This window comes from Pan paniscus, chromosome 1, assembly GCF_029289425.2.
Source record: "Pan paniscus chromosome 1, NHGRI_mPanPan1-v2.0_pri, whole genome shotgun sequence".
Classification (NCBI taxonomy): Eukaryota; Metazoa; Chordata; class Mammalia; order Primates; family Hominidae; genus Pan; species Pan paniscus.
In genome coordinates this window covers 19,867,578-19,894,528 of record NC_073249.2, presented here as the reverse complement: position 1 = coordinate 19,894,528, position 26,951 = coordinate 19,867,578, and the positions used below count along the sequence as shown (strand labels likewise).

The following is a 26,951-nucleotide window of genomic DNA, read 5'->3' as shown; positions in this document are numbered from 1 at the left end:
TCCATTTTATCTATTATGATTTTGACTATATCTTTGTATAAAGTTTTGAAAGGAAAACAGCCTATTTAGAACCGTTTTTGTCACTTAAATATGCTTGGAATACAGAAACCTTCCCACCATGTGGGTCCATTTACTCGCCCCTCTTTCTGTTACAGTTGTCTTATATATTGCATCTACATAGGTTGGAAACCCTATCAGATGATGTTATATTTTTTGCTTTCAACAATCAAACATGTTATAAAAACTCAAGAGGAGACTAGTCTATTCTAGTTTACCCAGATAGTTGCCATTTTGGTTGCTTTTCTTCATTCCTGATGTTGCAGGTTTCCTTTTGGTGCTGTTTTTCTCTGAAGGACCAGCTGCCTGTGCAGTTCCTTTGAGCGGGTCAGCTGCTGCCATTCCTCTCTGTTTTCATGCATCTGACAATGTCTTTATTTCACTTTCGTTCCTGAGGGATACCTCATTGGCTAGGAATTCTGAATTGACAGTTATTTTCTTTCAGCACTTTAAAAAATGGGCCACTTCCTTCTGACCTCCTCGGTTTCTGAAGAAAATTCCAATGTCACTCAAATTGTTGTTTCCCTACAGGTAATGTGTCATTTTTCTCTGGCTGTTTTCAAGATGTCTTTTAGTTTTCAGCAGTTTATGATGTGTCTGGGCATTGACTTCTTTGAATTTATCCCATTTAGGATTTACTCAGCTTCTTGAATCTGTAAGATTTCACCCATCTTGGGAATTTTTCAGCCATTAATTATACAGATGGTTGTAAAGCACTGCATTTTTTTTTTTTTTTTTTTTTGAGACGGAGTCTCGCTCTGTCACCCAGGCTGGAGTGCAATGGCACAATCTTGGCTTACTGCAATCTCCACCTCTGGGTTCAAACGATTCTCCTGTCTCAGCCTGCCGCATAGCTGGGATTACAGGTGCCCACCACCACGCCCAGCTAATTTTTGTATTTTTAGTAGAGACGGGGTTTTGCCATGTTGGCCAGGCTGGTCTTGAACTCCTGACCTCATGATCCGCCCGCCTCGGCCTCCCAAAGTGCTGAGATTACAGGCGTGAGCCACCGCTGCACTCTCTTTTATCCATCTGTGACATGACTGTGAGACCTGTCAGTATCATCCCGCAGGTCCCTGAAAGTCTGTTCATTTTTCAGTGACTTTTTTCTATTCATATTGGATGATTTTATCAATCTGTCTTTCTCTTGTCATCTCCATTCCATTGAGTCTATCCAGTGAATTTTTAAAATGTTATAGTATTTTTCAGTTCTAATATTTTCCTTTGGTTCTGCTTTATATCATCTATTTCTTTACTGATAATTTCTATTTTAATGTTTCAGGAGTGATTGCGTCTCTGAGCTTTTTATTATTAACTACTTTAAAGTCTATAATGGCTTCTGTTGTCTTTTCCCATTAGAATTATTTCCATGGTTCTTTATATGCTGAATAATTCGGGATTGTATTCTAGACATTTGAATGTTACATGAGGAGACGCGGCTTTTAAGTCCTATAGAAAATGTTGATACTATTGTTTTATTATAGCAGGAAATTGATCTGGTGAGGCTCAGGCCGACAACTCCAACCTTCTGTGAGTTTTGGTCCCAATGTCACTTCACTTTTCAAAGCTTTTGCAGAGCTATTTGGACTCATCCCATATGGGCCCCATCTTGTGGTCTGAGGCCTGACAGGGCTCACCTGCAAGCTCGGTTCTCTGCTGTCTTTGATATGGACTTAGGATCAGCTCTACCCATAAGCACTGTGAACATGTGAGTAGGTGGGGAAGGGCTCAGGTGTTCATAAAAAACTTTGTGGAGTCACTTTCTTAAGCTCTTCTCTCTCTGCTCTCTCCCTAGCACTTTCTAGTTCCCTGGGGCTCCCCTTTTTTGGTCCTGTGGCCCAAAATTGCCCACTTCTGCAATTAAGCCATATCCTTCAGAGAGAAAAAAAAGCGCATCAGCTCAGCCCCGCGCTCTTGGTGATGCAGCTGTACTCGGTGGAGATGTGCGAGGCTGTCCCTCAGGCTTCCGACTCCTGCAGGCTCCCAACTCCTGCAGGCTCCCACTGGCAGCCAGGGGGTGACCTGGGAGCTTCAGCACGAAAAAATGGGGAAAAGGAGAGGTAAGGGGGGCATTCCCCCACTCTCTGAGCTTCAGCTCTTCCTTCCCCTCCTGTCCCTCGAGCCAGGCTGCTTCTGGATCTCCGCACCACGGTGCTCACTTCTGTGTTTTGGCCTGTGTTAAGGCTGGATGATACATGAAGAAGAAGAAAAAAGGAAGACTCACCACCACTTTAGTGGTCCTTAGAAGTCTAGTGTACCCAATCTGTGCGTTGCTATTTACTTTTCAGAGTCCTCAAATAGCTGTGTGACACAGTCTGTCCATATTTTATAGATGTGTTCAGTAAGAACAAAGTGGGGGAAATGGGTGCTTCCTCCATCTTCCTGGAACTAGAATCTTCCCTAAGATATTAAGGGAAAAAAAATTGGAGAATGTCTATTGTATTATCCAATATTTGTGCAAAAACAAATGTGTACATGTATCTCCATAGATAAATGCTTAGAAAAAAGGTCTGCAAGTTTACACACAAAACTTAAAAATGGTTTTATTCTAAGAAGAGGAGTAGAATTTCGATGAGCAGGGAACTTTCACTTTTAACTCTACACTTTTTTTTTTTTTTTTTTTTTTTTGAGACGGAGTTTTGCTCTGTCGCCCAGGCTGGAGTGCAATGGCATGATCTCAGCTCACTGCAACCTCTGCCTTCCGGGTTCAAGCGATTCTCCTGCCTCAGCCTCCCGAGTAGCTGGGATTACAGGCACGTGCCATCACACCCGGCTAATTTTTGTACTTTTAGTAAAGACGGCGTTTAACCACGTTGGCCAGGCTGGTCACAAACTCCTGACCTCAAGTGATCTGCCTGCCTCGGCCTCCCAAAGTGCTGGGATTACAGGCGTGAGTCACCACACCCGGCCAACTCTATACTTCTTTTTGAGTTATTTTAACCATGCACTATTACTTTTGTAACTTTCAAAACCGTAAGAAGATGTGATGAAAAAGACTGGGAAAAATTATAGCTCAACTCAAAGTGTACATACACTATCTTTTCCCGGACATAACTAATGTGTCTTGTTAAACATTTATCTACTGAAAAATCCATTTAGGAGTCAATATGATCATACATTTTCTTCAAGTCATTTATGTACTAAGCAGAATTACTTCTCACAAAAGAGTCTCAGATTGTAATGTTAATTAACTTTATTCACATTTTTCCAAGTAAATACAATATTAACTAAGCTAAAAACAATACATAGTTCTTAGAAAATACAACCCCGAATTATTGTGTGGCCTGGGCTTTGTGATTATATGTGCCCAGCCTTTGTTCCTCCAGAATTTTAAAGTGAATGCAGTGCTCAAAACAAACTTACAATAGCACAGGGAAACCTTCCCTAAATAAAGTTTTGTTATTAGAAGAGAAATCCAAAAAGAGGCCTCTACTGCCTTCATTCAAGTGTCGAGAATTTCAAAATGGAAATAATATTTAAAAGAGCAATAGATTTTTTTCCATCTCACACTAGTAGGCTTGAAGGAGGCAAATTTGGACCAAAAATCTAGACATAGCTCCTTGCATAGGGTTTGATATTAAGCACACGCTTGCACTGAATAACTCCATATCCACCCTATAGTACAAAAATTCATTTCAAATGCAAACATTGTGCAATGACCAGGTCATATTTTTAAGATCACTCTTTAAAATATCATTTTACTGATCACAAAATTATATAATAAGGATCTTATATGGGTTAGGTATTAAGTTTGATACCAAAGCAACTATAGCATCAAGCTACATAAATATTAGCACCATTTTTTATCTAGTCCAGTGAAATGTAAAACTATCCATCAAACTGTTTTTTACCAAAGCAGTCAACAAGAAAAATTGTTTTACTTCTGATATATGCTTTGCTCCTCCTCCTCTTTGCTAGTAATACTTTTGAACACTTTAAAGAAAGTACAGTCGGCCCTCTGTATCCGTGAGTTCTGCATCCATGGATTCAACCAAATACAAATTGAAAATATTTGGGGGAAAAAAGGATGGTTTCACTTGTGCTGAACATGTACAGGCTTTTTTTTCCTTGTCATTATTCCCTAAACAATATAGTATAACAACTATTTACATAGCATTTACATTGTATTAGGTATTTTAAGTAATCTAGAGATGATTTAAAGCATACAGGAGAATGTGTCTAGGATATATGCAAATACTACACCATTTTGTAGAAGGGGTTTGAGTATCCATGGAGTTTGGCATCCTAAGGGAGGCCTGGAACCAATGCCCCATGGATACTGAGAGGCGACTGTACCATAACATTCCATTTACAAAGTCTGTGCCCAGAACAGCATTATCAACCTGAAAAAGGATAGTGGAAGACCCTACAGATTTTTTTTTAACTTAGGAATTGTGCAGAATTATCTTCTGGAAGTTATGGCTTCTAATAACAGCCATGTTGCTTGCTCTCGTTCTTACAATTTAGTCAGCTGAGTTCAAGTGACCCAAGTATAAATACCCTTCAAGTTGCTAGCAATTGATCTTCGATGAAACACAATGACAAAGATATTACATATGAAATGGTATAAATATGTGCCTCCTACCTAATACGCAAGTAAGATCACCTATAGCCTATTATACATTTATTCATTTTTAAAATGAATCTTTTGAAGATCCATTTATTCACATTTTCCCAAGTAAATAGAATATTAACTATAACTACTAACTATAATCTTTTAAAGATTCATTTAAAAAGTGAATAAATGTGCTTAGAAATTTTAAGGGGGAGTAATATACATAACATACATATAACCAGAGGTGCCAAGTACTTTAACAGCTCCTAACTAAGGGCAGTTAAAAGACAAAGAATCGATTCCTGTTCACTTCTCCTCCCGCGGACTTAATGTCCAGCACAGTGCTAGACAATATTGCTTCAATATTCTATTACTTTTATATTAAAAGCAGTAACAAAATCAAAAAGCATATTTATGACATTGTTTTAATTAAGAAGTTAAAATCAAAATTTTAAAAAGAGTTTTATGTAGCATTTATTTTAAATATCATTGGGTTCTCCGTTTCAGACTTTTTCAACATGAAAGGTAATTTTTAAACTGTCTCACTGTCTTGCAGGTTGTCCCAAGAATTAGGAACATGATTACAACCACATTCATTTCTAGAATGAAAAGAAAGAATTAGGACCATCAGACTGTTAACAACTATCAAATTTTCACAGGTTCAAAAGGTAATTGACACTCTTTAAAAAAGAAAGAAAAGAAACCCTAACCAACTAAGGACTTGGACATAAGATGAAGGCTTATAATTCATACTGATTTATTAACCATTCATGCACTTTAAAAGCACTTTAAAAATCCCATTCATTTGTCTTCCACTTAAAAAGAGGAAAAAATTGGCCAATATTTGCCTTCTACGTTTTATCTCTGTCTGGAGTTTTAAGTAGTAAGTACATTAAATATAAGTTTGTTTTCTAAACAAGAGAAAAGTCTGGCGGTTCAAAGTCTAGAGGAAGTCGGGTTTCTAAGGCAGTCCGTCAGTGTGGGGCCTGCACCACTCTCTAAGGCCGTCTTTCCTAGATTGTCAGCTGCAACACAAGCCTGAGCTGGATAGCTAACACCGAACATGCAAGAAGCGACTTTAAAGGAACAGTTTTCACAATCAGCTAGCTACACCATCACAAATTGCCACATTAAGGTGATCTTTAGGTACCTGTGTCGTTTAAAGACTTTAATAATAGTTAATACCAAAATTCACCAGTTACTAGCAAGGCTGTTTTGGACAACATGTAAAATTTCCTCTTTTGAAATATACATCTCAATGATTAGGAGAGATCTGTAAGGAAACAAATTCACCTCAAAACTATGCAAATATTTAAAAAGTTTTTTTAAGCTCACAATACTTCAGTATGTGTTTTCAAAGCTTAAACAGTTATCATGTGTGAAGAGTTTATGGGGAATGAAAGCAATATGTTCTAAAAATTGACTATGGTTTTCCAAAGACCCAGAGAAAAATACTAAGGTAATACTCAGCCTCACGTCCACTCACACATCTTCGGGTGCCAAGCTGGCATAGGCAGAGCACCGTTATCTCTTATAAGGAACTTAGCACATATCCTTCTAGCAGATTCTTGTCTCCACAGGATGGAGAAGACATCATTCATTTGATGGAAACCAGTGTTTGTTAAAACCATTCTTCTACCCCCAAAGCAAACATACTAAAGAGAAGGAGCACTATTTACATAAATTTGTGCCTACCCACACGCCACCATTCTCTCCCATTAAAGTGTAGATAAGATCTACTGGCTAGGAATCAAAGAGTAACGTATTTCAACCTAAAGTTTGAATACTGTACATCATCAAGACTTTGTTATTGTTAAGTGCTATAAAGAAAAAGAGAAAGTAGGGGTGGGCAGTCTATCTAACAGGCATCTTCACACTGGTCCCCATCCCAGTGGAACAAGCAATGCCAATGTACCAAGTGCAATTCCAGATTGTAAGTTTGAAATGTCATTGCCAGCCATTACAGAAGAGGCAAAAGTCCACAGTGGGTGTATGCCAAAAGGTCAAGTGTGACAAGGGACTGAATCCACAGTATGTATTCTTAAAAAAAAAAAAAAAAGCAATAAAAAAGTAAGTCTTTGACTACTCAAAAGAAACTTTACTACTACTGTACACACATATTGTGTTGTGTGCACTTCGTCTATTGGAATGTACTTGAGCTATTAAACTATTAAATAATAACTGCCTAGATGATCACTGAAAGAGAAAAAGAGACCCTCGCCCAGCCCAGATAATTCTTAAATATCACAATCTACATAAAGATACTGCTGAACTGAAATACAAATAAGTTAAAAATTTTCAGGAACTAGCAAAGTTCTAGTTTCATTATACATGGAATCAGTAGTAGTGCTGACACTCATTTTTGACTTGATATTCTTTCACAAACAAAACGGCATATAAGGAAAACGAGTCTTATGCTGTAGGATGGAATGATCTTATAGCTATGGAATCTGGAAAGTTATTTAGAACAAGATGATAATAGGCTCTACCTAAGCTTATGAAAAGAATACTGAACTGTAAGCATCTGTTGCCATTTAAAGGCATTTGGTGTCAGTATCTTAAAAGATTAAGATGCTTTAAAACAAAAACCTTATAAGAATATCAAAGATTTAGGGAATTATCTTCATAAATAACCAAATGTCTATGGCTTCAACTGTCTGCCCTACTGCCGAGGTAGGTGACCAATATTCATCAAAATAAAACAATCTTTTACAAATTCCCTAAAAAAAACCTTGCATAATCAGTTGGTTTCTTAAACCTGTGTCCAGTTTCTTTTGATGGTTTTTGTTTTGTTTTTCCTTTCAGTCATTTACACTTTTTAAAAGAGGCTGTCCACGCAAGTGTTTCTTTAAGCTCTTGCCGAATAGCACCTCATGTATTCTGTCATCCACGGGTTCTCTGAGGAGGAAGCCTTCATCTTTCTGTTCTTCTCCACATCCACAGAGTGAGCTCGCTGCCTTTGAGCAACCAGTTTCCTTTTTTCCACCTGTCTTCTGTTCTTGGCTCGTAATGCTGATTCATGAATCTAAAGAGAGTTCAAAATAAAGGACAGTAACTTAAGGGGCTATTATACTAATGTTCAACAAAGGTTGCAATGAAGCTGGCTACTGCCAGGTCAACTGCAGCAGGGCAGAGTCAAGCCCTGCCTCTCTATATAGTTCTTCTTTACATAAAACCTTCCACAGAAGAGCCATTCTCACTTGATGCTGTTCTCACTTGATTCATATCAGGGATAATGAAACTAAGCAACAGCAAATTAAATGTTAGACAGAAATGGTAAGCAACTAATTTGCATGTGCCTCTAGAGTTGGCTCTGGAAAACTGTCCGAACTGCTTAGCATTAAACATAAGTATTTAATTAAAGACTTATAAACAGCTCATAAAAAGCAGGGAAAATAAAAACTTTAAATGTTTAACATCAGTATACCAAAGACATCTCAAGAGATTTTACCACCTAAGATGTCTTATACTACAGATAAATCCTGTTAAAATTAATCCCACGGACTTCTTAGAGATCTTTTGTTAAACGGCAGCTTTGTTGTCTCAAATATCACTCCAAATAACACCATCTGCTAGGGTTCAGATGTCTGTTCAGTGAAATTTTCATTATGCTGTTTATCTAGAACTCAAGCAGTTTGCAGTTTCACTTTCTGCTTCCTTAAACGCATCCTTTGCTTTAGGCTATCATAACAGTATTAACGCTAACATACATGTTTTCTGACTACACACATGAAGGTCCTCTCATCTGAAATGTTTCCGGGTCTTGACACAGGAGAGACAAGCTAAGGCTAAGTCAGGGGAGGACTAAAGCTCCTGAGAGTAAAATGCATTCGTTATGGATGAACAGGGGAAATGCAGCCATTTGAATTTAATCAGAGGAACAAAAGGGAGTCTCTGGCAGATGCCAAGCAATCAATCAATCAGACAAACCAAAGATAAAGAAGCGCCAGGTTATCGAAGCTGAAGGAAGCTGAAACAGCTCAAGAGACCAGTGGCAAATCCAGATGGGCCGTCGCCAGCCTTGGCTGTGCTGCTCCTCCTGACCTTCCGGCCCCCCAGGAACTTGTGAACCCCAACTCCATCTACATCTTTGCCTGGCTTGGTGTCACTAAACCCTTCTGGGTAACTCTGAGCCAAAACCCCTCGCTCTGCAGGCCACCAACATGCAGAATCCTCCTTTGGTTCATCAGAGGCTCCATTCTGGAGTTCCCCAACCCACCATGCTATCCCCTAAGATCTCCCATGGGCCCAAAGCACCCAGTGGCCAAAGGACACGATGCCCGATGACAGGCGCATGGCCCAGCTCGCCACTCTCAAAGGGAACACAGAACCACAAGGGCCCAGAGCGCACCTCGTGCACAGGAGCGGACGCACAGACGTTGTGAGTCTTCTGGCTTCCTGTATCCGTCTGTTTTTCTCCCCAGCCATAAAGAGCAAATGGATGCTTGTTTTCTTTTATTTTACTCGATGATCTTTGGGGACTTTTGACCGCTTTCCTGTTTCCTCTAGCAAATAAGGCACTTGGTTGCTGTCGAGGCTCAGTACTGGTGGGTGATTTGTCAGTCTCTCTTGTTCTGGTTTGTTGTTCAGGTTTATCTTCTACATCTTTCACCGGCAGTGCTTTTGAAAAGAGATAAATGAGATGAAAATACTTTGAAATCAGATTTATACATAATTAAAATATTTATGTTGAAAAATCATAATGCTTAATTAAGACAGTAACATTTTCACTTATGGCTCAACTCATACGATGCACTTAAAGTAGAAATACAGGAACAAGTTAGCATAATTTTCAAACCATTTATCTCATTTTAAAATCAACAACAAATATACCAAGATTGAACCAAGCTTATTCAAAAGCAACCACTGCCACTCCGATTCTGAGACTTAGCATCTGGAATGTTAAAAGATAGAGAGCACCACACCCTAAGGGCTTTCTCCGCAATCCCCCAAGATAAATCCAATCATCTCAATTTTGCTTTCCTTCACGGAAAGATCTGGATTTGTGGTCATCCTCCAGCAGCTGCAGGAGGTTGCTGTTTGAGTTACTTCACCCGAAAATGCTCCTTAGTCCTTCCGTGCTCCTCCTGGGAGCCGCTTCCTTCATTCAAAAGCCCCTCCACACAACAGGGAGTGGTTTCCATCGTTACCGCCTAGGTGCACAGCCAGGCATTCCCTGTGGGAAGAGTTAAAAATGAGGGCCCCGGCCGGGTGCGGTGGCTCACACCTGTAATCCCAGCACTTTGGGAGGCCGAGGCGAGCAGATCACGAGGTCAGGAGATCAAGACCATCCTGGCCAACATGGTGAAACCCTGTCTCTACTAAAATACAAAAAAAAAAATTTGCCAGGCATGGTGGTGCACACCTGTAGTCCCAGCTACTCGGGAGGCTGAGGCAGGGGAATCGCTTGAACCTGGGAGGTGGAGGTTGCGCCACTGCACTCCAGCCTGGTGACAGAGAAAGACTCCGTCAAAAAAAAAAAAAAAAAAAAAGAGGGCCCCAGTTTTAAGGGGCTTCCCCAACGCTTGCAATGGAAATTACTCCATGAAATCGGGCCTGGGTCTGTACCACAGCCCTAAATTCTGGGGAACCCCCGGTGGTGAATGTGGCTGCCCCACCTAAGGGGAACCTCAGATAGCAAGGATGTACTCCAAAAACTATCTATTCCCCTGAATTACCTTTTATGATTTTCCTGTTTATTATTTTGTAAGCCTTTCTTTTTATGAAATCAGTACGATTCAGTATAAACACTTTGTGAGCCTGTGTTTGCTTCCACCTATGGTTCTGCTGAAGTAAGAGTTCGTGACGGGCCTGTGGCTCCACCTGAGGTGCCCCAGTTGTTTAGGCCACAGGAGACCCTTTGTTTCAGATGCTCCAGAGTTTTGCTCTCAGTCATGATTTTATTTTTTTTGTTTCATTTTTTAGAGACAGGGTCTCACGTGTCGCCCAGGCTGGAGTGCAGTGGTGCGATCATGGCTTATTGCAGCCTCAACCTCCTGGGCTCAAGTGATCCTCCCACCTCAGCCTCCTAGGGAGGTGGGACTACAGGAGTGCATCACCGTGCCCAGGCAATTTACAAAAAAAATTTTTTTTTGTAGAGATGGGTTCTTGCTATGTTGATCAGGCTGGTCTTAAACTCCTGGCCTCAAACAATCCTCCTGCCTCGGACTCCCAAAGTGCTGGGATTACAGGCCTGAGCCACTGCACCCAGCCATCGGTGATGATTTTATAGATTGCTATTACAATCTATATAAGGTCTTATCACCTCTGTAGGACAGAATTTTGCCATTACTTTCAGTTGTGACTCTTGTCTATTTCTACTTCCCTTTAAAGTTGAGGGAACCGCTGCATGGGCAGTGCATGCAAACTGGCACATACTTGTAAGAAACCTTTATAGGTCATCTGCCACGTCTGCCTTCAGTGATGACCTTGACTCTAGCAAACCATTACATCTATTACTAAGCATTTGAAGGAACAGACACTTCATGTCTGAATCCGGGTGTCATGTTCTGCATTGGAGTGCATCATCTCTTTAAACCCAGCACTGGAGTTGCTGGGGATGAGGCAGGACACCAGCCTTCCATTTCATGAGACAATATCCATTCACTGCTCAAACGTTTATCTGAGTGATGTGTCCACACGCTCTCTCCTCCTCTTCCCTGGTGTTTAAGAAGAGGAGGAAAGAAGAGATCATCAGGACCAAGACTAAAGGGAAGGAGAAGTGGGGAAGTGCAAGAACCTGTGCAGTGGCACAGTGATACTGAGAGAGAGAGAAAAGCAGCCACCCAGGTCATCTTCACTGATTCACTTCCCCTCTCTTCTTCCTGTTCCAGGCGTGTCTAGCCCAGATCTCTCAGAGAAGCCTGCCCATAGAAGGCAATAAGGATTTCATTGATAGGACAATCTGGGGCTAGCCAGGCAGAGAACAGGAAAGAGAATTCCAGAAAGAGGGAATGGCTTCTTCAATGGCATGGAGAGAAGAAGAAAGAGGGAATTATAAATAGTTCAAAATAGCAAGAACATACAGTCTATGGATGAAGGCCTGGGGTAGATAGTGTGGGGGAAATAAAGGCTTTCTATGCCAAACTCAGGCATTTTTATTTTATCTTGGAGATGAAGAATCATCATGGGAGGACTTTAAGCTGAAAACTAACATGGTCCTATTTGTATTTTAGGAATGAGGCCCCTAGCTCCACACGTGGAGGATGGGTGAGATCAGAAATAGGGGCAGAGAGGCCAGTTAGAAAAACACACTGATCAGACCAGCTGGGAGGTGGTGCCAGGATGTTTTTTTTAACAAGGCCCCTCCAGCCAGGTACGGTGGCTCAACCCTGTAATCCCAGCACTTTGGGAGGCCAACGAGGGTGGATCACCTGAGGTCTGGAGTTTGAGACCAGCCTGACCAACATGGTAAAGCCCTGTCTCTACTAAAAGTACAAAAATTAGCCGGACATGGTGGTACATGCCTGTGATCTCACCTATTTGGTAGGCTGAGGCAGGAGAATCGCTTGAACCCAGGAGGCGGAGGTTGCAGTGAGCCGAGATTGCACCATTGCACTCCACCCTGGGCAACAAGAGCAAAACTCCATCTCAAAAAAAAATAATAAATAAATAAAAACAAGGACCCTCCAAAGCAGACAGCCCAGCAACACTGCATCAGACTGACAGGTGGACAGACAGACAGACACCATGAGGACACCAGGAAGGACCATGTGGGCACTCGGTTCTGTGGCTCCTGCAGGTGTTCTGAGTGGATGGTCATGCTGTCCTCTGACATAGGCCCCCTAAAGGATGAGGAAAGGGTGCTTGTCACCTTGGATGCAAGACACTCCTGGTCCCGGCAGCCAGACCTTCAACTGGAGCTCAGGAGAGAAGATGGCATGGAAATGAAAGCCACAGCTCCCGGTGTGGACCAGGTCACCCAGAAGAAACACAGAGCCGGAAGACAGGAGGTGCAAACAGGCCCGGGGACACCGTCATTTAATGCAGAGGCAAAGAAAGGAGAACCCGAGATGGGAGCAGAGGAAGGGTAGCAAAAGAGTAAAAAAGAATAACCAGGAAAGAGGCTGAGCAAAGAGTTTCAGAAAAAGAAAGTGCAGGCTGGGCGCGGTGGCTCACGCCTATAATCCCAGCACTTCGGGAGGCCGAGGGGGGCGGATCACGAGGTCAGGAGATCTAGACCATCCTGGGTAACACGGTGAAACCTCGTCTCTAGTAAAAATACAAAAAATAATTAGCTGGGCGTGGTGGCAGGCGCCTGTAGTCCCAGCTACTTGGGAGGCTGAGGCAGGAGAATAGTGTGAACCTGGGAGGCGGAGCTTGCAGTGAGCCGAGATCACGCCACTGCACTCCAGCCTGGGCAACTCCATCTCAAAAAAAAGAAAAAGAAAAAGAAAATGCAATTAACAGTCCAAAAAGTACAGAGACTGGTACAATAAAGATGAAGAGACTTTGCCTTGTCAGCTCGGTGGTCACTGGTGCCAGAGGGGAGGTGGGGGGTGGGGGAACCAGACCCCAGCTGGCTGAGGACTGAACAGAGTGGAGCCTACCCATCCTGGTTCTTGGGGGCTACTGGACTCACCCTCCCCACTAAGGATGACCTGGAAAAGCTAAATGAAATTCAAAAGTGACCCCAGGCTAACAAATGTCTATCAGGTACCCAACACAAGAAACTAAAATCTTCTCAGGAAACCCTTAGACCTCAAATTATTCCTAGAAATAGCTTTTCCAACACAAAGACCAGTGTGTTGTAAAGATAACCGGCACACAGGAGGGTAGGCAACGAGGGGGACCGGGAGAAGCAAAAGGCCTGAAATCCAAGGAGTCTTATTCAGACTACAAAATAGCTGTGCTTATAGAAAAAGACGGAAGAATTATCTGCAACAGGAGGAGAGAAAAGATGGAAAATACAGAAGAGAAAAGGTAAAACTCATCACCGTAACATTAATATTTATAAAACTCTTTTGTAAAACTCTTGAAATAGTGGCTGGCACAAGAGAAGTGTATATAAGTGTGGTATTATTATATACATGTGTGTGTCTCTGTGTGTGTTCGTTTTTGTCCATAGTTCGTGGCTCCTAACTCTCATAGCCCTTGTTCCAGTCTTTTGTTATAATGTTGGGTGTGTTAAACCTCAGGGGCAGGCCCCCAGAAACCGAATCTCTCCTGCTCTCCTTTCCCCTGCCACTAGGCAGGACTCTAATCTTCCACACCTTCCAATTGTAGCTAAGCTTGGGAGGTTCCTGGAGGCTGGCGAGACAGCATGGAAGCTTCTCACCCCTTTCCCCATATCTCACCCTGTTCATCTCTTCATCTGTGTCCTTTCTAATATCCTTTTCTTCTTCTTCTTCTTCTTCTTCTTCTTCTTCTTCTTCTTCTTCTTATTATTATTATTATTTTGAGACAGAATGTTGCTCTGTTGCCCAGGCTGGAGTGCAGTGGCGCGATCTCAGCTCACTGCAACCTCTGCCTCCCGAATAGCTGGGATTACAGGTGTGTGCTGCGCTCAAGCAATTCTCTCACCTCAGCCTCCCAAATAGCTGGGATTACAGGCGTGGGCCACAATGCCCAGCTAATTTTTGTATTTTTAGTAGAGACGGGGTTTCATCATGTTGACCAGACTGGTCTCGAACTCCTGACTTCAGGTGATCCACCCGCCTCGGCCTCCCAAAGTGCTGGGATTACAGGCGTGAGCCACTGCGCCCGGCCTCTAATATCCTTTATAATAAACCGGCAAACATTAAGTGTTTCCCTGAGTTCTATGAGCCACTCCAGCAAATTAATCAAACCTAAACGGGGATCATGGGAACCCCAGTTTGAAGTTGGTCGGTCAGAAGTTCCCAAGGCCTGGACTTTCGACTGGTGGGAAGGAGGGGGCAGTCTGTGAGACTGAGCCCTCAACCTGTGGGACCTGACGCTATCTCCAGGCAGACAGTGTTGGAACTGATTGCTTGTTTGCTGGTGGGAAAATAGCCCCACATATTTTGGGGCTATTTCAGAAGTCTGTGTTGATTGTTGTTGTGTGACAACAGAGGAAAGAGCTTGAGAGTTTTTTCCAAACAATAAGTGTATGTTTCTAAAATCCTGTTTGAAAAAATAGTTTAAAATAAAGACTTCTTCAAGCAAAAACAGCATTATCCACCAGTTATGGTGGAAGATTACAATGCCCCTTTCTTAGTAATTGGCAGAACATTCAAATAAAAATAAATTCAGTCTCAATTTAGAACTGGCCAGTCCAATACAATAGCCATGAACCACACGTGGTTACTAAATATAAATTTTAATTAATTAAAAGTAAATAAAATTAAAGATTCAGTTCCTCAAGTTACACTAGTTATCGTTCAAGTGCTCAATACCCACATGTGGCTAGTGGCTACCCTGGTAGACAGCGCAAATGGAGAACACGCCCATCATCACAGAGAGAGCTGTACTGAACATCTGATTTTTCAAATATATTTAAACAGAATTAATAAACTTGACCTAATGGATATATATAGAACACTGAACCCAACAACTGCAGAATATAAATTTTTATCAATCATATATGGAACATTTATAAGAATCTGCATATCCAAGGCCATAAAGAAATCTTAAGATATTTACAAAATTGAAATTATATAGAATGTATTCTCTAGCCACAATGTAATTAAACTAGATACAACAAAAAAACTTCAAAAAATCCCTCCCAGTTTTGAAACTTAAAAACATTTCTAGGCTGGGCACGGTGGCTCACGCCTATAATCCCAGCACTTTGGGAGGCCAAGGCGGGCGGATCACGAGGTCAGGAGATAGAGACCATCCTGGGTAACACGGTGAAACCCTGTCTCTACTAAAAATACAAAAAAATTAGCCGGGCGTGGTGTCAGGCGCCTGTAGTCCCAGCTACTCCGGAGGCAGAGGCAGGAGAATGGCGTGAACCCGGGAGGCGGAGCTTGCAGTGAGCCGAGATCGCGCCACTGCACTCCAGCCTGGGCGACAGAGCGAGACCATCGCAAAAAAAAAAAAAAAAAAAAAAAAAAAAATTCTAAATAACCTATAGGTCAAAGTGAAAACAGGGTTGCACAAAAATGTGAAGGTACTTAATGCCACTGACCTGTACACTTCATTTATTTATTTATTTAGAAATGCTCCCGGCCAAACTGGACACTTTAAATCAGTTAAAGAAGGCCAGGTGCAGTGGCTCACGCCTGTAATCCCAGCACTTTGGGAAGCTGAGGCGGGTGCATAGCCTGAACTCAGGAGTTCAAGACCAACCTGGGCAACATGAGGAAACCTCGTCTCTACCAAAAATACAAAAAATTAGCCAGACATGGTGGCGTATGCCTGTGGGCCCAGCTACTCAGGAGGCTGAGGTGGGAGGATCACTTGAACCTGGGAGGCAGAGGTTGCAATGAGCCAAGATGGTGCCACTGCACTCCAGCCTGAGTGACAGAGTGAGATTCCATCTCAAAAAATAATAATAATAATTAACAAATAAATAATAAAATGGTTAAAATTGTAACGTGTATTTTATGTATTTCAGCACCATTTTCCAAAATTCCAAGTAGTGGTAATAGAGGGCATTCCTTTCTTAATTCTGATATTATTAGAAATGTTTCTAGTTTCCTCATTGAGCATAACGTTTGCATTAGGTTTTTTTGTTTGTTTGTTTGTTTGTTTTGAGACAGAGTCTCACTCTGTCACCCAGGCTGGAGTGCAATGGCACGATCTCAGCTCACTGTGACCTCCACCTCCTGGGTTCAGGTGGTTCTTGTGCCTCAGCCACCCAAATAGCTGGGATTACAGGCGCACGCCACCACACCCACCTAATTTTTGTATTTTTAGTAGAGATGGGGTTTTGCCATGTTGACCAGGCTGGAATATATGTTTTCTTTAAAAAATAAATATTTCCTTATGTGGATACTATACATAAATGTTAAATTTTATGATTTTTTGTGACTATTTTTAAAAATCATAATGAAAATTTGAAAATGAGTTTGAATAAAAATGTTACATGGCAAAACATGTGTGATGCAGCTAAAGCAGTTATCAGAGGGAAATTTATAGCCTGAAATGAACATATCAAAAAAGAAAGGCAGGGGGCAAAAAAATCAATGATAAGCATCCATCTCAAAAAGTTAGAAAAAAGCAAAATAAACCCAAAGAAAATTAAAGTAAGGAAAAAATAATAAATTAATGAAAATATACAATAAAGAGAAACCACAAATCTTTAATGTGGGGAAAAACTAAACAAATTCACAAACCTCTGGCAAGTCTGATCAAGAAACAGAGAAGAAAGTAAAAATAAAAATCAGTTAAAAAAATATAGCAAATTGGAGGGTTCAGGTTAAATATGCACTAAAAACCTGTGCCTTATAGTTCCTTAAAGCTTATAGTCTCTTCCTCTCCAAATCCTACTAAAGGAAGGAAAAAAAGGTATAAAGCCACAAGGACAGAGAGCAAGGGAGGTGATGACATCAGGCAAAAGGCATCAATAAAATTTGGAGGAAAAGAAAAGCAACTGAAGAGGTAAAAATGGCCTCACAGAACTGAGTAGGATGAATCCTAACTGCCAGAGGGGAAAGGCCTCCAGGACAGAAGCTGAGCCCTAGAAAGAATCACATGAGCCAGATGTGGTGGCTCACGTCTATCATCCCAGCACTTTGGGAGGACAAGGCGGGAGGACTGCTTGAGCTCAGGAGTTTAAGACCAGCTAGGCAACACAGCAAGACCTCATCTCTACTAAAAATTAAAAATAAAAAAATAGCCAGGTATAATGACGCACACCTGTGGTCCCAGCTACTCAGGAGGCTGAGGCTGGAGGATTGCTTGAACCCAGGAGGTCAATGCTACAGAGAGCTTAGATCATGCCATTGCACTCTAGCCTAGGCAACAGACTGAGACCCTGTCTCAAAAGAAAGAAAAAAAAAAAATGAAAGAGTTGTATGAGGTGCCAGCTTCCTCAGAAGTCTAGTGAAGTGGATTCTCTTTTCCAAAAGTTCAGCATCAATCAGCACCCCAGCCCTCGTGCTCTTCTGACTATAATATGGACGTGCTCTGTTGAGAGTTGGAATCCACAGGTCCTCCCCTTGAACCTGGGCAAACTTTTATATTAGGTTGGTGTCAAAATAATTGTACCAAGTAATAACTTCCCCAGTGAAGGTAAAATGGGGTGAGAAAGGGCCTGCAGAGCTCCTGAGGATAAAAGAGAAAAAGCAACACGGCATCCACCTGGGTCTCTCTCCGGACGCTGTCCTTACAGGTCAGCCAGTGTGTTCTGAGGAAGGCCAGGCACAGGAAGAGGTCATGCATGTGAGGGTCCCAGCAACAGCCCAGCCGGGTCCCTCCAGCCTGGAGCCTTCCAGTACAGGCTGCAGACAAGTTATCTCACTGCCCAGGGCCAACTTCCAGCCCAGGAAACCAGAGCAGCAGCAAAGGAGGACAGCAGGCCGGGGGCCTCCGTATCCAGGGGTTCTGCATCTGCAGGCTCACTCAACCATGAATTGAAAATATTCGGGAAAAATAAACAAAAAATAATACAACAATAAAAAGTAATACAAATTTAAAATATAGTAGAAAAACTATTTACATAGTATTTAATTGTATTAGGTATTATAAGTAATCTAGAGATGATTTAAAGTATCCGAGGGATGTACACAGGTTATATGCAAATACTACACCATTTTATATAGGGACTTGAATATCCACGGATTTTGGTATCCATGGGGGTATCTCAGATGCAATCTCTCCCAGATACCAAGGGACAACTGTTTTTACTAGTTTTAAGCTACTAATTTTCAAGGTAATTTTGTTACACAGCAATTGACACTTCTATATTCTTTCCCCTAGCTCATATGCCAGGTGGTCACTCCTCTCCTACCCAGGTCTGTGGATTTCAGTCTTGAGCGGCAGAAGCAGGGGAGGCTTGGACTTCAGATGACCCTAGGGACAGGAGAAACCAAGGGAAACAGCTTCCTGAAAACAGAATTAGGTGAAAGGCCTCATGGTAAAGGAGACCCCTCCTCGGCACCTTCCTCCACCTCTGTTCCCAGGATGCTGGTGCCAGGCTTATTCCCCATGAGACAGGAGACTGCAGATGCACTGTCTGGGCAGCTCACTCAAGAGACGCTGGCAGGTATACATGTTTGCAGTCCCCAGAGGAACAGCTGGGTCCTCAGCCAATTACAGAAAACAGGCATCCCCCGTGCACAGAACTCCTAAAAAGCTCTTCCAGGCCTTACTCTTAAATATGAGCAGACAGGCTAAGAGCAAACATCTGAGTACATCCTCTATTAGTAAGGAAGAGACCAAAATTATGCAGAAAAAGGCAAGGCAGGGAATGGAAGACAGCTCTGAAAAGATATTTCTGGCCTTTTTCTTTTCTTTTTTTCTTTGTAGGTTAAAAGAAATCTGAAAACAGAATGCTATTTTTTTTTAATGTAAAGAACATTATGGACCAAAAATAGATGATCTCTTGGGAATTTAAAGCTAAGGTGAGAATTAAAAATTTCAATAGAAATGTTGGGAAATAAAATTGAAGGGTTCTCCCAGAAAATAGAACCAAAAAGTCCAAATTCCAATGTAGAAACATTTTTAAGTAAAAATGTTAGGGGACTGATCCAGGAGGCACACCATCCAACTAAGGATAATTATAGAAAGAGAAAATAAAGCATATGGAGCAGAGAAAATTATTTTTAAACAGAAAAATAGGAAATATCACTGAACTGAAAGAACCTTCCAGAATGAAAAGGGCCAGCCAAATGAATGAAAAAAGACACACACAGGCACATCACAAAATTTCAGAACACCTCCTAAAAAGATATAAAGAATCTCCTAAAAGTTTCCAACAAAACAACAAAAACAAACATAGGGGGGTCACACACACAAAGCAGGTGTCAGAATGGCATGGCCTTCTCAACACTATGACCTGAAGCTAGGATTCAGTGTTATTGTAATGCCTCAAATGCTGAGGTTTCCAATCTAGAATTATCTACCTTGCCAAAATATCAATCCTGGATATAATAAAGGCATTTTCAGATATGCAAGGTTACAAAATTTCTAATTCCCACGCAATATTTTACAGGATCTACAGAGGATGTGTTCCATCAAAAGGAAGGAACAGGCCAAGCAAAAGGAAGACTTGAGATGTGCAAGGCAGGGGATCACACAAAGGAGGGAAATTGTAAAGAAAGCCCAGTTCAGCAGCTGTGCCAAGGCTGGACAGCATAAAATCTAGACTGGAACAAGATCAAGGGCTCAAAATATATATATATATATATATATATATATATATATATACACACACACACACACATACATATATATATGTCTCCAAGGGAAAAAAAAAATCAGATGAATAGAACACCTAATATGTCTGACAAATGGCAAGTTTCATAGTACTATCAGGCCATTTCAGGCATTAGTGATAGCTAAAATAAATAAGAAATAAGAAACTGTGACAGGCAGTGATAGGTAGCTTATTTTTTAATAAACCTATTACTGGAGTAGAAGCAAAAAACAAAATGAGCAAACAAAAAAGTGGAACAATTATTAATTTCAGGAAAACCATACATTTTAACAAAAAAAATGTAATCAGAATATATTACATGGCTCACCTGCAAATATTTACACAGCCATAATTCAAACACAGAACAGAGATTAAACAAAGCAATCATATAGTTAATATTGTGGGGATATGGAGAAGAGGAAATGGGTGTTGGTATGTGTCTGGGGGTAGAATAGGGAAGGCAGAGCTAAGATCCTGAGCTAAATCTTCATCTCCCATAATGGGAAGTCAGTAGATAATGTTCACAATCAAAAAGCCAACAGATAAGTTTAAATAAAAAGAGGGTGGCCAATGCTGAAAGGAAAGCGAAACTGAGTGAAAGGAGCAAGGGGCATGGGTGGGAAATGGGGCAGGATCATGTTTTTTTCATTTTAAGCAAAATGTTTTAAATTACTGCACATGTAAACTTTGCTAAAAATAAAATCTAACCTAAAAAGAAAACGTGACTATGAAGTAAGGAATCGGAGACAGTCTAGACCACTCTTCATAGCATATTGGCTATGGGAGGAAAAGAATCCCACGGTTCACAAGCACTTCCACCCCCAAACCCCAACACACACACACACACACACAGACACACACACACACACAGAATTTCCTAACAGCTTTTTAGTATCCATCCCTTAAATAAGAATGAGAAACGAAGGATCATTAGACATTTGAGAAAAGTGCCTAACATGAAAATAGAGAATTACCAGCAAAAAGAAACAAAGAGGCAGAAGTGAAAGATTGTGCTGAAGAAACACAGAAAGAGAAGAAAACAAACAAAAAATTCTAATATATATCCTCAGTAAGATAAAACCCTACATGCATCAATCAGGAACCAGATACTGTGTTGTAAAAAGAAATAAAAAGGGACGGAAAGGAGGGAGGGAAGGGAGGGAATAAATGGCAGCCCAGAAAACAATTCAAGAGCTCTTAAATTTAAAAGAAAAATAGGATCCCTCAAATGGAAAATGTAATAAGAGATTTAGAAGATACAGCTGAGAGTATCACCCAGAAAACAAAACAATAAAGGATGAAAATCTGTCAAGAAAAAACTTAGAAAATTAGAGGATAAAATGATAAAGTCTAATATCCAACTAAGGACTTCAGAAAAAAAAGAAATGGGAAAAAAAACAGAAATAAGAAAATAATTCCAGAAAACTTCCGGGAATTAAAAACATGAGTTTGTCTATAAAGACCCGCCAAATGCCCAGCAAAGCAAAGGAAAACAGATCTAGATCAAGGAAAAATGTCAGAACATAAAGGCCAAAGAGAAGACCCTGAAAGCTTCCTGAGGGGGACACATCACCTACAAAAGATCAAGATCAAGAATCATAACGAGGGAGGCTGTAACATCAGCAGTCATAACACATAAGGAGGAATGCCCCCGGAGTTTCTACGGACAACTGTTCTAACCTAGAATTCCATGCCCAGCCACACTCACCAAATTGTAAGGGTAGAATAAAGCTATCTCTTGGCATTCAAAGAAAACTAACCTCTGAACCATCCTTTCTTGGGAATCTACTAGAAGATGTGCTCCACCAAGAAGGGGTAAACCAAGAAAGAAAATGACATGAGAGGCACACGACAGAGACTCAAACCCAAGAGAGAAGCCAAGAAAGGTCCTAGGAGGATGGCCAAGGGCCCTCCCAAGATGCCAGCCAGGCAGCAGCCCACAGGAGCAGCAGCCAGCCCAGACAGAAGTTGGTCAGGGGCCCTGGGAGGGGCGTCTTAAGATGACGAGAGTGATAGTGAACCTGATGTGTTGGTTGTATTGTGAAAGAAAAAAGGGAATCATGGGAAATAGTATGGGTCAGCTTTGAGTAACTTTTTCCATGGGCACAATACGGTATATACTAATTATGAATCCAACAAACTCTATGAGGACTGTATTGAGCAGGTGTGGAGATGGGCCGTGTGTGTGTGGGTGAGGAGAGCAGTAAAAAAGAATTGGTCAATAGATAATGTTAAAAACTGAAAAAAAAAACAATCAAATGTCAATAAAAGCCATGTTACTTGGAGATACAGAAATAAATACCAAAGGAAAAACCAGGGTGTTATGTATGGCATAGGGCTGATGTGCTTTTGTAATAAGTCAGACAGAACTACGTGATTCTATGTGCATCTATGGCTTCAGGGAAAGTAAAAAATTTTATATTTTATAGAAACTCAAAAGAGTGCTCATTGCACTAGTATTTAAAACCATCCACTTAAAAACCAGGATATTTAATCTTGTGCAAGCAACACAGGAGTCAAGAGGGCCTTACAGGTAGGAGCAAAACAAAAGATGCTGCGATTGAGTCCTGAAAGCAGAAAACATCCTTTCTTCTTCCTGATGCCTAAACCAGAAATGTTAGCAGGGAAGAAATAACTGAGAGGACGCTATATTTAAGGAAACCAAAATAATCATGAACTCAGAGCTTACCTGAGCTGGTAAATACAGGCACCATCCATATCACAACGCTGCCTAAAAATTGTATTTATATTGCATGCAAATATTTGACAACTCCATCACAAACAATAAAAGATCGGGGAGAGAAAAGCCATTTAGCCTGATAAAGTACATCTCAATTTAGCTAGCAGATCAGTACCCACAGGAATAATCTGGAAGGCATGTTCCCTACCCCCTCCACCTTCTGTTATTTGCATTTCTAGCAGTGATCACTGAAGCATCAGGATTTGTGGGGATTCACAAGTAACATCATGATGGGAGGAGGCAGCCCTGCCTCCGATGATGAGCTGAAAATAGCTGAAGATGGTAAAACCAACAGCAAAGCAACCCGGCTCATAGCCGAAATTTCATCTCCTCCTCAGCCTCTCACAGAGAAGCCAGGAAGAGTCTGATTGGCTTGCAATCGGGTAAACAAAAATAAACACATAAATGAATAAAGTCACTGATCCTGAGCTTCCGTTTTTTCATCTATAAAACTGAGATTAGGGCCGGGCATGGTGGCTCACTCCTGTAATCCCAACACTTTGGGAGGCCGAGGCGGGCGGATCACGAGGTGAGGAGTTTGAGACCAGCCTGACCAACATGGTGAAACCCCGTCTCCACTAAAAATACAAAAATTAGCCGGGCATGGTGGCGCGTGCCTGTAATCCCAGCTACTCGGGAGGCTGAGGCAGGAAAATGACGTGAATCCGGGAGGCAGAGGTTGCAGTGAGCCGAGATCGCGCCACTGCGCTCCAGCCTGGGCCACAGAGCGAGACTCCGTCTCAAAAAAAAAAAAAAAAAAAAAAACAGATTACAACATGGTCTCTTTTGGGATTGTTTTGAATATTAAATGACAACATACATATTCCCAGATCAGTGACTGAATGTCTAACAGGCTCCCAATACATTTTCCATGTTTTCCTCACTCGAGCCTTTTTAAAATCCAGTGATCTGGAAGGAACCATTGGTTACTCCAGGCTGTACTGAGGCGTTCAACTGGGTCCCCAGCCCTGCAAGCCTCTGGGCAGGAAAGAAGGTGAAGGGCCATGGCTTGAAAACACGCGCAGCGCCACCGGCCTTTCGGATCTGGAGAGGCGAGGGAGGATGGGGAGGGACGGAAGGGGAGAGGCCCTAGCACTTATAAAGATGCTCTCACAGCCAAGTTATTCAACACTCCACGTAAACAAATGCAAAATATTCTTTAGGGACAGCGTAGCGAGGTCGGGGAGTTAATACGGAAAACAATGGCCCCATTCATCAGACAAAGCTTAGCTCTGTGGTTCTTAACCTTTTGGGTTACCTTTGAGAATCTGATTAAAGCTGGGGCTCCTCTGATCAAAAATGGGCGCCTAGAAATAAGCAGATGGGACTCAGTGGTTCGCCAAAAATAAGATGGGATTCAGAGGTTTGCCAAGCCGCAGAGGCCCGCGAGGAAAGACCCCAGACTCAGCCAGCGGCGCTTCAATTGAGTTCACCGCTGGCTCGACCGAAAGCCACCTAATTAAGGAAATAAAGGGTGGCAAAGGCTGCCACCTTCCCTATTTTGTCAAGAGAGACGGATTCTGTCAACCGAAAAAAAAAAAAGGAAAAGCCAGCCCCGAGTGGCGCAAGAAATAAGAGATCAGCTGCTCAGAGCTTAGAGCAAACCGTCCCTGCGTGCAGGCCCCTCGTGCTCCCCTCCGGGCCCGGTACCTGGCAGAGCCGCGTCCTCCGCGTCCTCGGCCTCCGCGTCCCCGGCCTCCGCGTCCTGCTCCTCCGGGGCCCCGCGCGCCCGCCGTTCCGCCTCCTCCTGGGCCGCCGGCTCTACGGGCGGCGGGGGCGAGGGCGAGGGCGGGGCGCACCGGGGTGCGGGGCCCGCGGGGCCCCCGGCGCCCGACGACTCTGACGACGCCGAGTCCTCCGAGGAGCCCGCCGGGCCCCAGTCGTCCCAGAGCCAGGGCGCGTGCGCCTGCTCCAGCAGCCGGCGGCCTAGGCGGTAGTGCAGCAGCTCGCGGTAGCACGGCCCGTACTCATCCCAGCGCGGCTCCTGGTAGCGCTTCATGTACTCGCTCTTCACCCCGCTCCCCGGGGACATGGTGCCGTCCGCCGCCTCGAGCGCCAGCCGCTCCTCGCTGCCCGCAGCCTACGGGACCCGGTACACGACACAGAGGCCGCCCCGCCCCTCCGCCGGCCCTGCCCGCCGCGACGTTTAAACCCGGAGCCCCGCCCGGACGGGAGCAGGGGGCGGGTCCAGGCGAGGGCGGGGAGGGGGCGGGGCGGGGGCGGCCTCACCCGGCGGCCGGGACCAAGAGCAGAGGCGGGGACTGGGGCTGCTGGGGTCGAGGGGCGCGCCGCCGAGGAGGGCTGCTCAGAGGGCGGAAGGCAGGGAGGCTGCGGGCTGGGGCGAGGGGACCGCAGGAGAATGGGGCTGAGCGGGAGGAGGAGCGAGGTAGGGGAGCGGCGGGGCCCGTGATCGGGTGGTCCTGGGGTCTCCGGAGGCGTCCCCTGAGCTAGGCGTGCGGTCCCGCGGGGCTGCCTTACCTCCTTCCCGCCGCGCCCGGCCGATCCTCTGCGCCCAGGCCCGAGGCGCGCGTGGCGCAGCAGCTAAAGTGCAGCTCGCTCTCCCGCGCGCTTTCCTCCTGAGCAAGATGTCGCCGCGGCGGCCCGCGCTCCAGCTGCAGGCGGGAGGCGGTGGCGCCGCCTCAGTCCCGGAGCCTCCACGCGCGCTCCCGGCCCCCGGGCCTCCGCCCGCTCCGTGGGGGCGGCTGCTTCCGTAAAGAGCGCGAGGCGCGGGGGTGCGGGCGTGCCTGCCAGTCCGAGGGGCCCAGGCCCAGGTCCCTGGCCCACTTATTTGAGGTGCCCGTCCACCCTGATCCCAGCAGACGCTGTCCCAGGCACGCGTCACTCTGCAGGAGTCGTCAGTTAGGGGCAAGAGATGATCCCTCCAGATATGCAGCCCCCCAGGCTGCGGCCGGGGGCGACACTCTCTGTCCTCACTCGAAACCTACCGGTTCTTCCTCTCTGTGTTCACAACACCTGTTACTCTGGCTTTAACTCCCTTTTATATCTACACTCCCCAAATTCTTTTAGATTTTGATCAAAACCATTTCACTCGCTCAGAGATCCGTTTGCACATAAAAGCTTGACAGATTAACTTACGTTGTGCAGAAGTATACAAAGTTGTCCCATTTGTTACAGTTTCAAAAGTGGCCCCACGCTATTTTCCCTTTTTACACATAAAACCTTCACAGATCCAGTTACTTTGTGCAGAAGTATACAACGTTGCCCCATTTGTTACAGTTTCAAAAGCGGCCCCGCACTGTTTTCCCTTTTTGCTCATAAAACCTTCACAGATCCGGCTGAGCGCTGTAATCCCAGCATTTTGGGAGGCCGAGGCGGGTGGCTCACGAGGTCAGGAGATCGAGACCATCCTGGCTAACACAGTGAAACCCCATCTCTACTAAAAAAATAAAAAGAAAAAGAATTAGCCCGGCGTGGTGGTGAACGGCTGTAGTCCCAGCTACTCGGGAGCCTGAGGCAGGAGAATGGCGTGAACCCGGGAGGCGGAGCTTGCAGTGAGCCGAGATCGTGCCACTGCACTCCAGCCTGGGCGACAGAGCAAGACTCCGTCTCAAAAAAAATAAAAAATAAAAACCTTCACAGATCCAGTTACATTGTACAGAAGAATACAACGTTGCCCCATTTGTTACAGTTTCAAAAGTGGTCCTGCACTATTTTCCCTTTCTTAAAAAAAGAGCCTTGATACAGTAGCTGCAAAAAGATTTGAAAGGAAAAAACTTTTGGAAAATCTAAATATATATATAGCAGTTAAAAAGCAGGCCCAGGCCGTGAGTAGCGCTCACGGCTTCCACGTCAGGATTCCCACGAATTCACCTACTTTCTACGTGTCCGCATCCTGCCTCCCACCACCACCGCCCACCTCATCATAGCTAAATGATTCAGAGGCGGCTACTGGCCCAAATGGGGCGGGTCAGACCGTCTGCTCTGAAAACTTGAAGTTACTAGTCCAATCATTAGCACGGGATTGTGTTAATGGCAGTTTTCTGGACGGAAACTCCAGGATACCCTGCTGCTAATGAGTCCGCGGACGCCATGATTTCTCCCCTTCCCAACTTTATTTTCTGTTCCTTGACTTACATTAGGGACATTCTAATGCACTTTCCTTTTGTTTAAGCTGGCTGAGGTTGGTTTCTGATGTTTGCAACCAAAGTAGCCTTAATAAAGATTGAATAAGGTGGGGAAATGGTTATATGTAGTTCTATGGGACATGTAGGACACCATCGGTTTCAGCTTTTGCTGCATAATTCACTCCAAAACTCAGTGGTTTAAAACAGCTAAGATTTATTATTTCTTATGATACTGAGGGTTAGCTGGGC

At 43.5% G+C, this 26,951-nt stretch overlaps 1 protein-coding gene across 2 annotated transcripts; it reads right to left on the bottom strand.

Moving 5' to 3' along the window:
• Positions 1-3,232: 3,232 nt before the first annotated feature.
• CCSAP (centriole, cilia and spindle associated protein) lies at positions 3,233-25,313 on the bottom strand. Of its 2 annotated transcripts, XM_034948651.3 has the most exons (4): positions 25,096-25,313; positions 24,268-24,697; positions 8,964-9,232; positions 3,233-7,637 (listed from the first exon to the last, which is right to left on the bottom strand). In XM_034948651.3, exons 2-4 carry the CDS (start codon positions 24,647-24,649, stop codon positions 7,461-7,463), a joined length of 828 nt encoding a protein of 275 aa, XP_034804542.1. In that variant the 5' UTR covers positions 24,650-24,697; positions 25,096-25,313; the 3' UTR covers positions 3,233-7,460. The 2 variants fall into 2 exon arrangements, with proteins under 2 accessions (XP_034804542.1, XP_054959920.1); XM_055103945.3 differs by lacking the exons at positions 24,268-24,697; positions 25,096-25,313 and adding an exon at positions 22,567-23,697.
• Between the last annotated feature and the right edge of the window lie 1,638 nt (positions 25,314-26,951).

What these genes read in the sequence shown, in the direction of transcription:
- CCSAP (XM_034948651.3), bottom strand. Translation starts at nt 24,649, where the DNA reads ATGTCCCCGGGGAGCGGGGTGAAGAGCGAGTACATGAAGCGCTACCAG. An exon ending in GGAGGACGCGGCTCTGCCAG is followed by an intron (nt 9,233 to 24,267) that starts GTACCGGGCCCG and finishes TCTTTTCAAAAG; the next exon opens with CACTGCCGGTGAAAGATGTA. An exon ending in CGTCCGCTCCTGTGCACGAG is followed by an intron (nt 7,638 to 8,963) that starts GTGCGCTCTGGG and finishes AACTCTCTTTAG; the next exon opens with ATTCATGAATCAGCATTACG.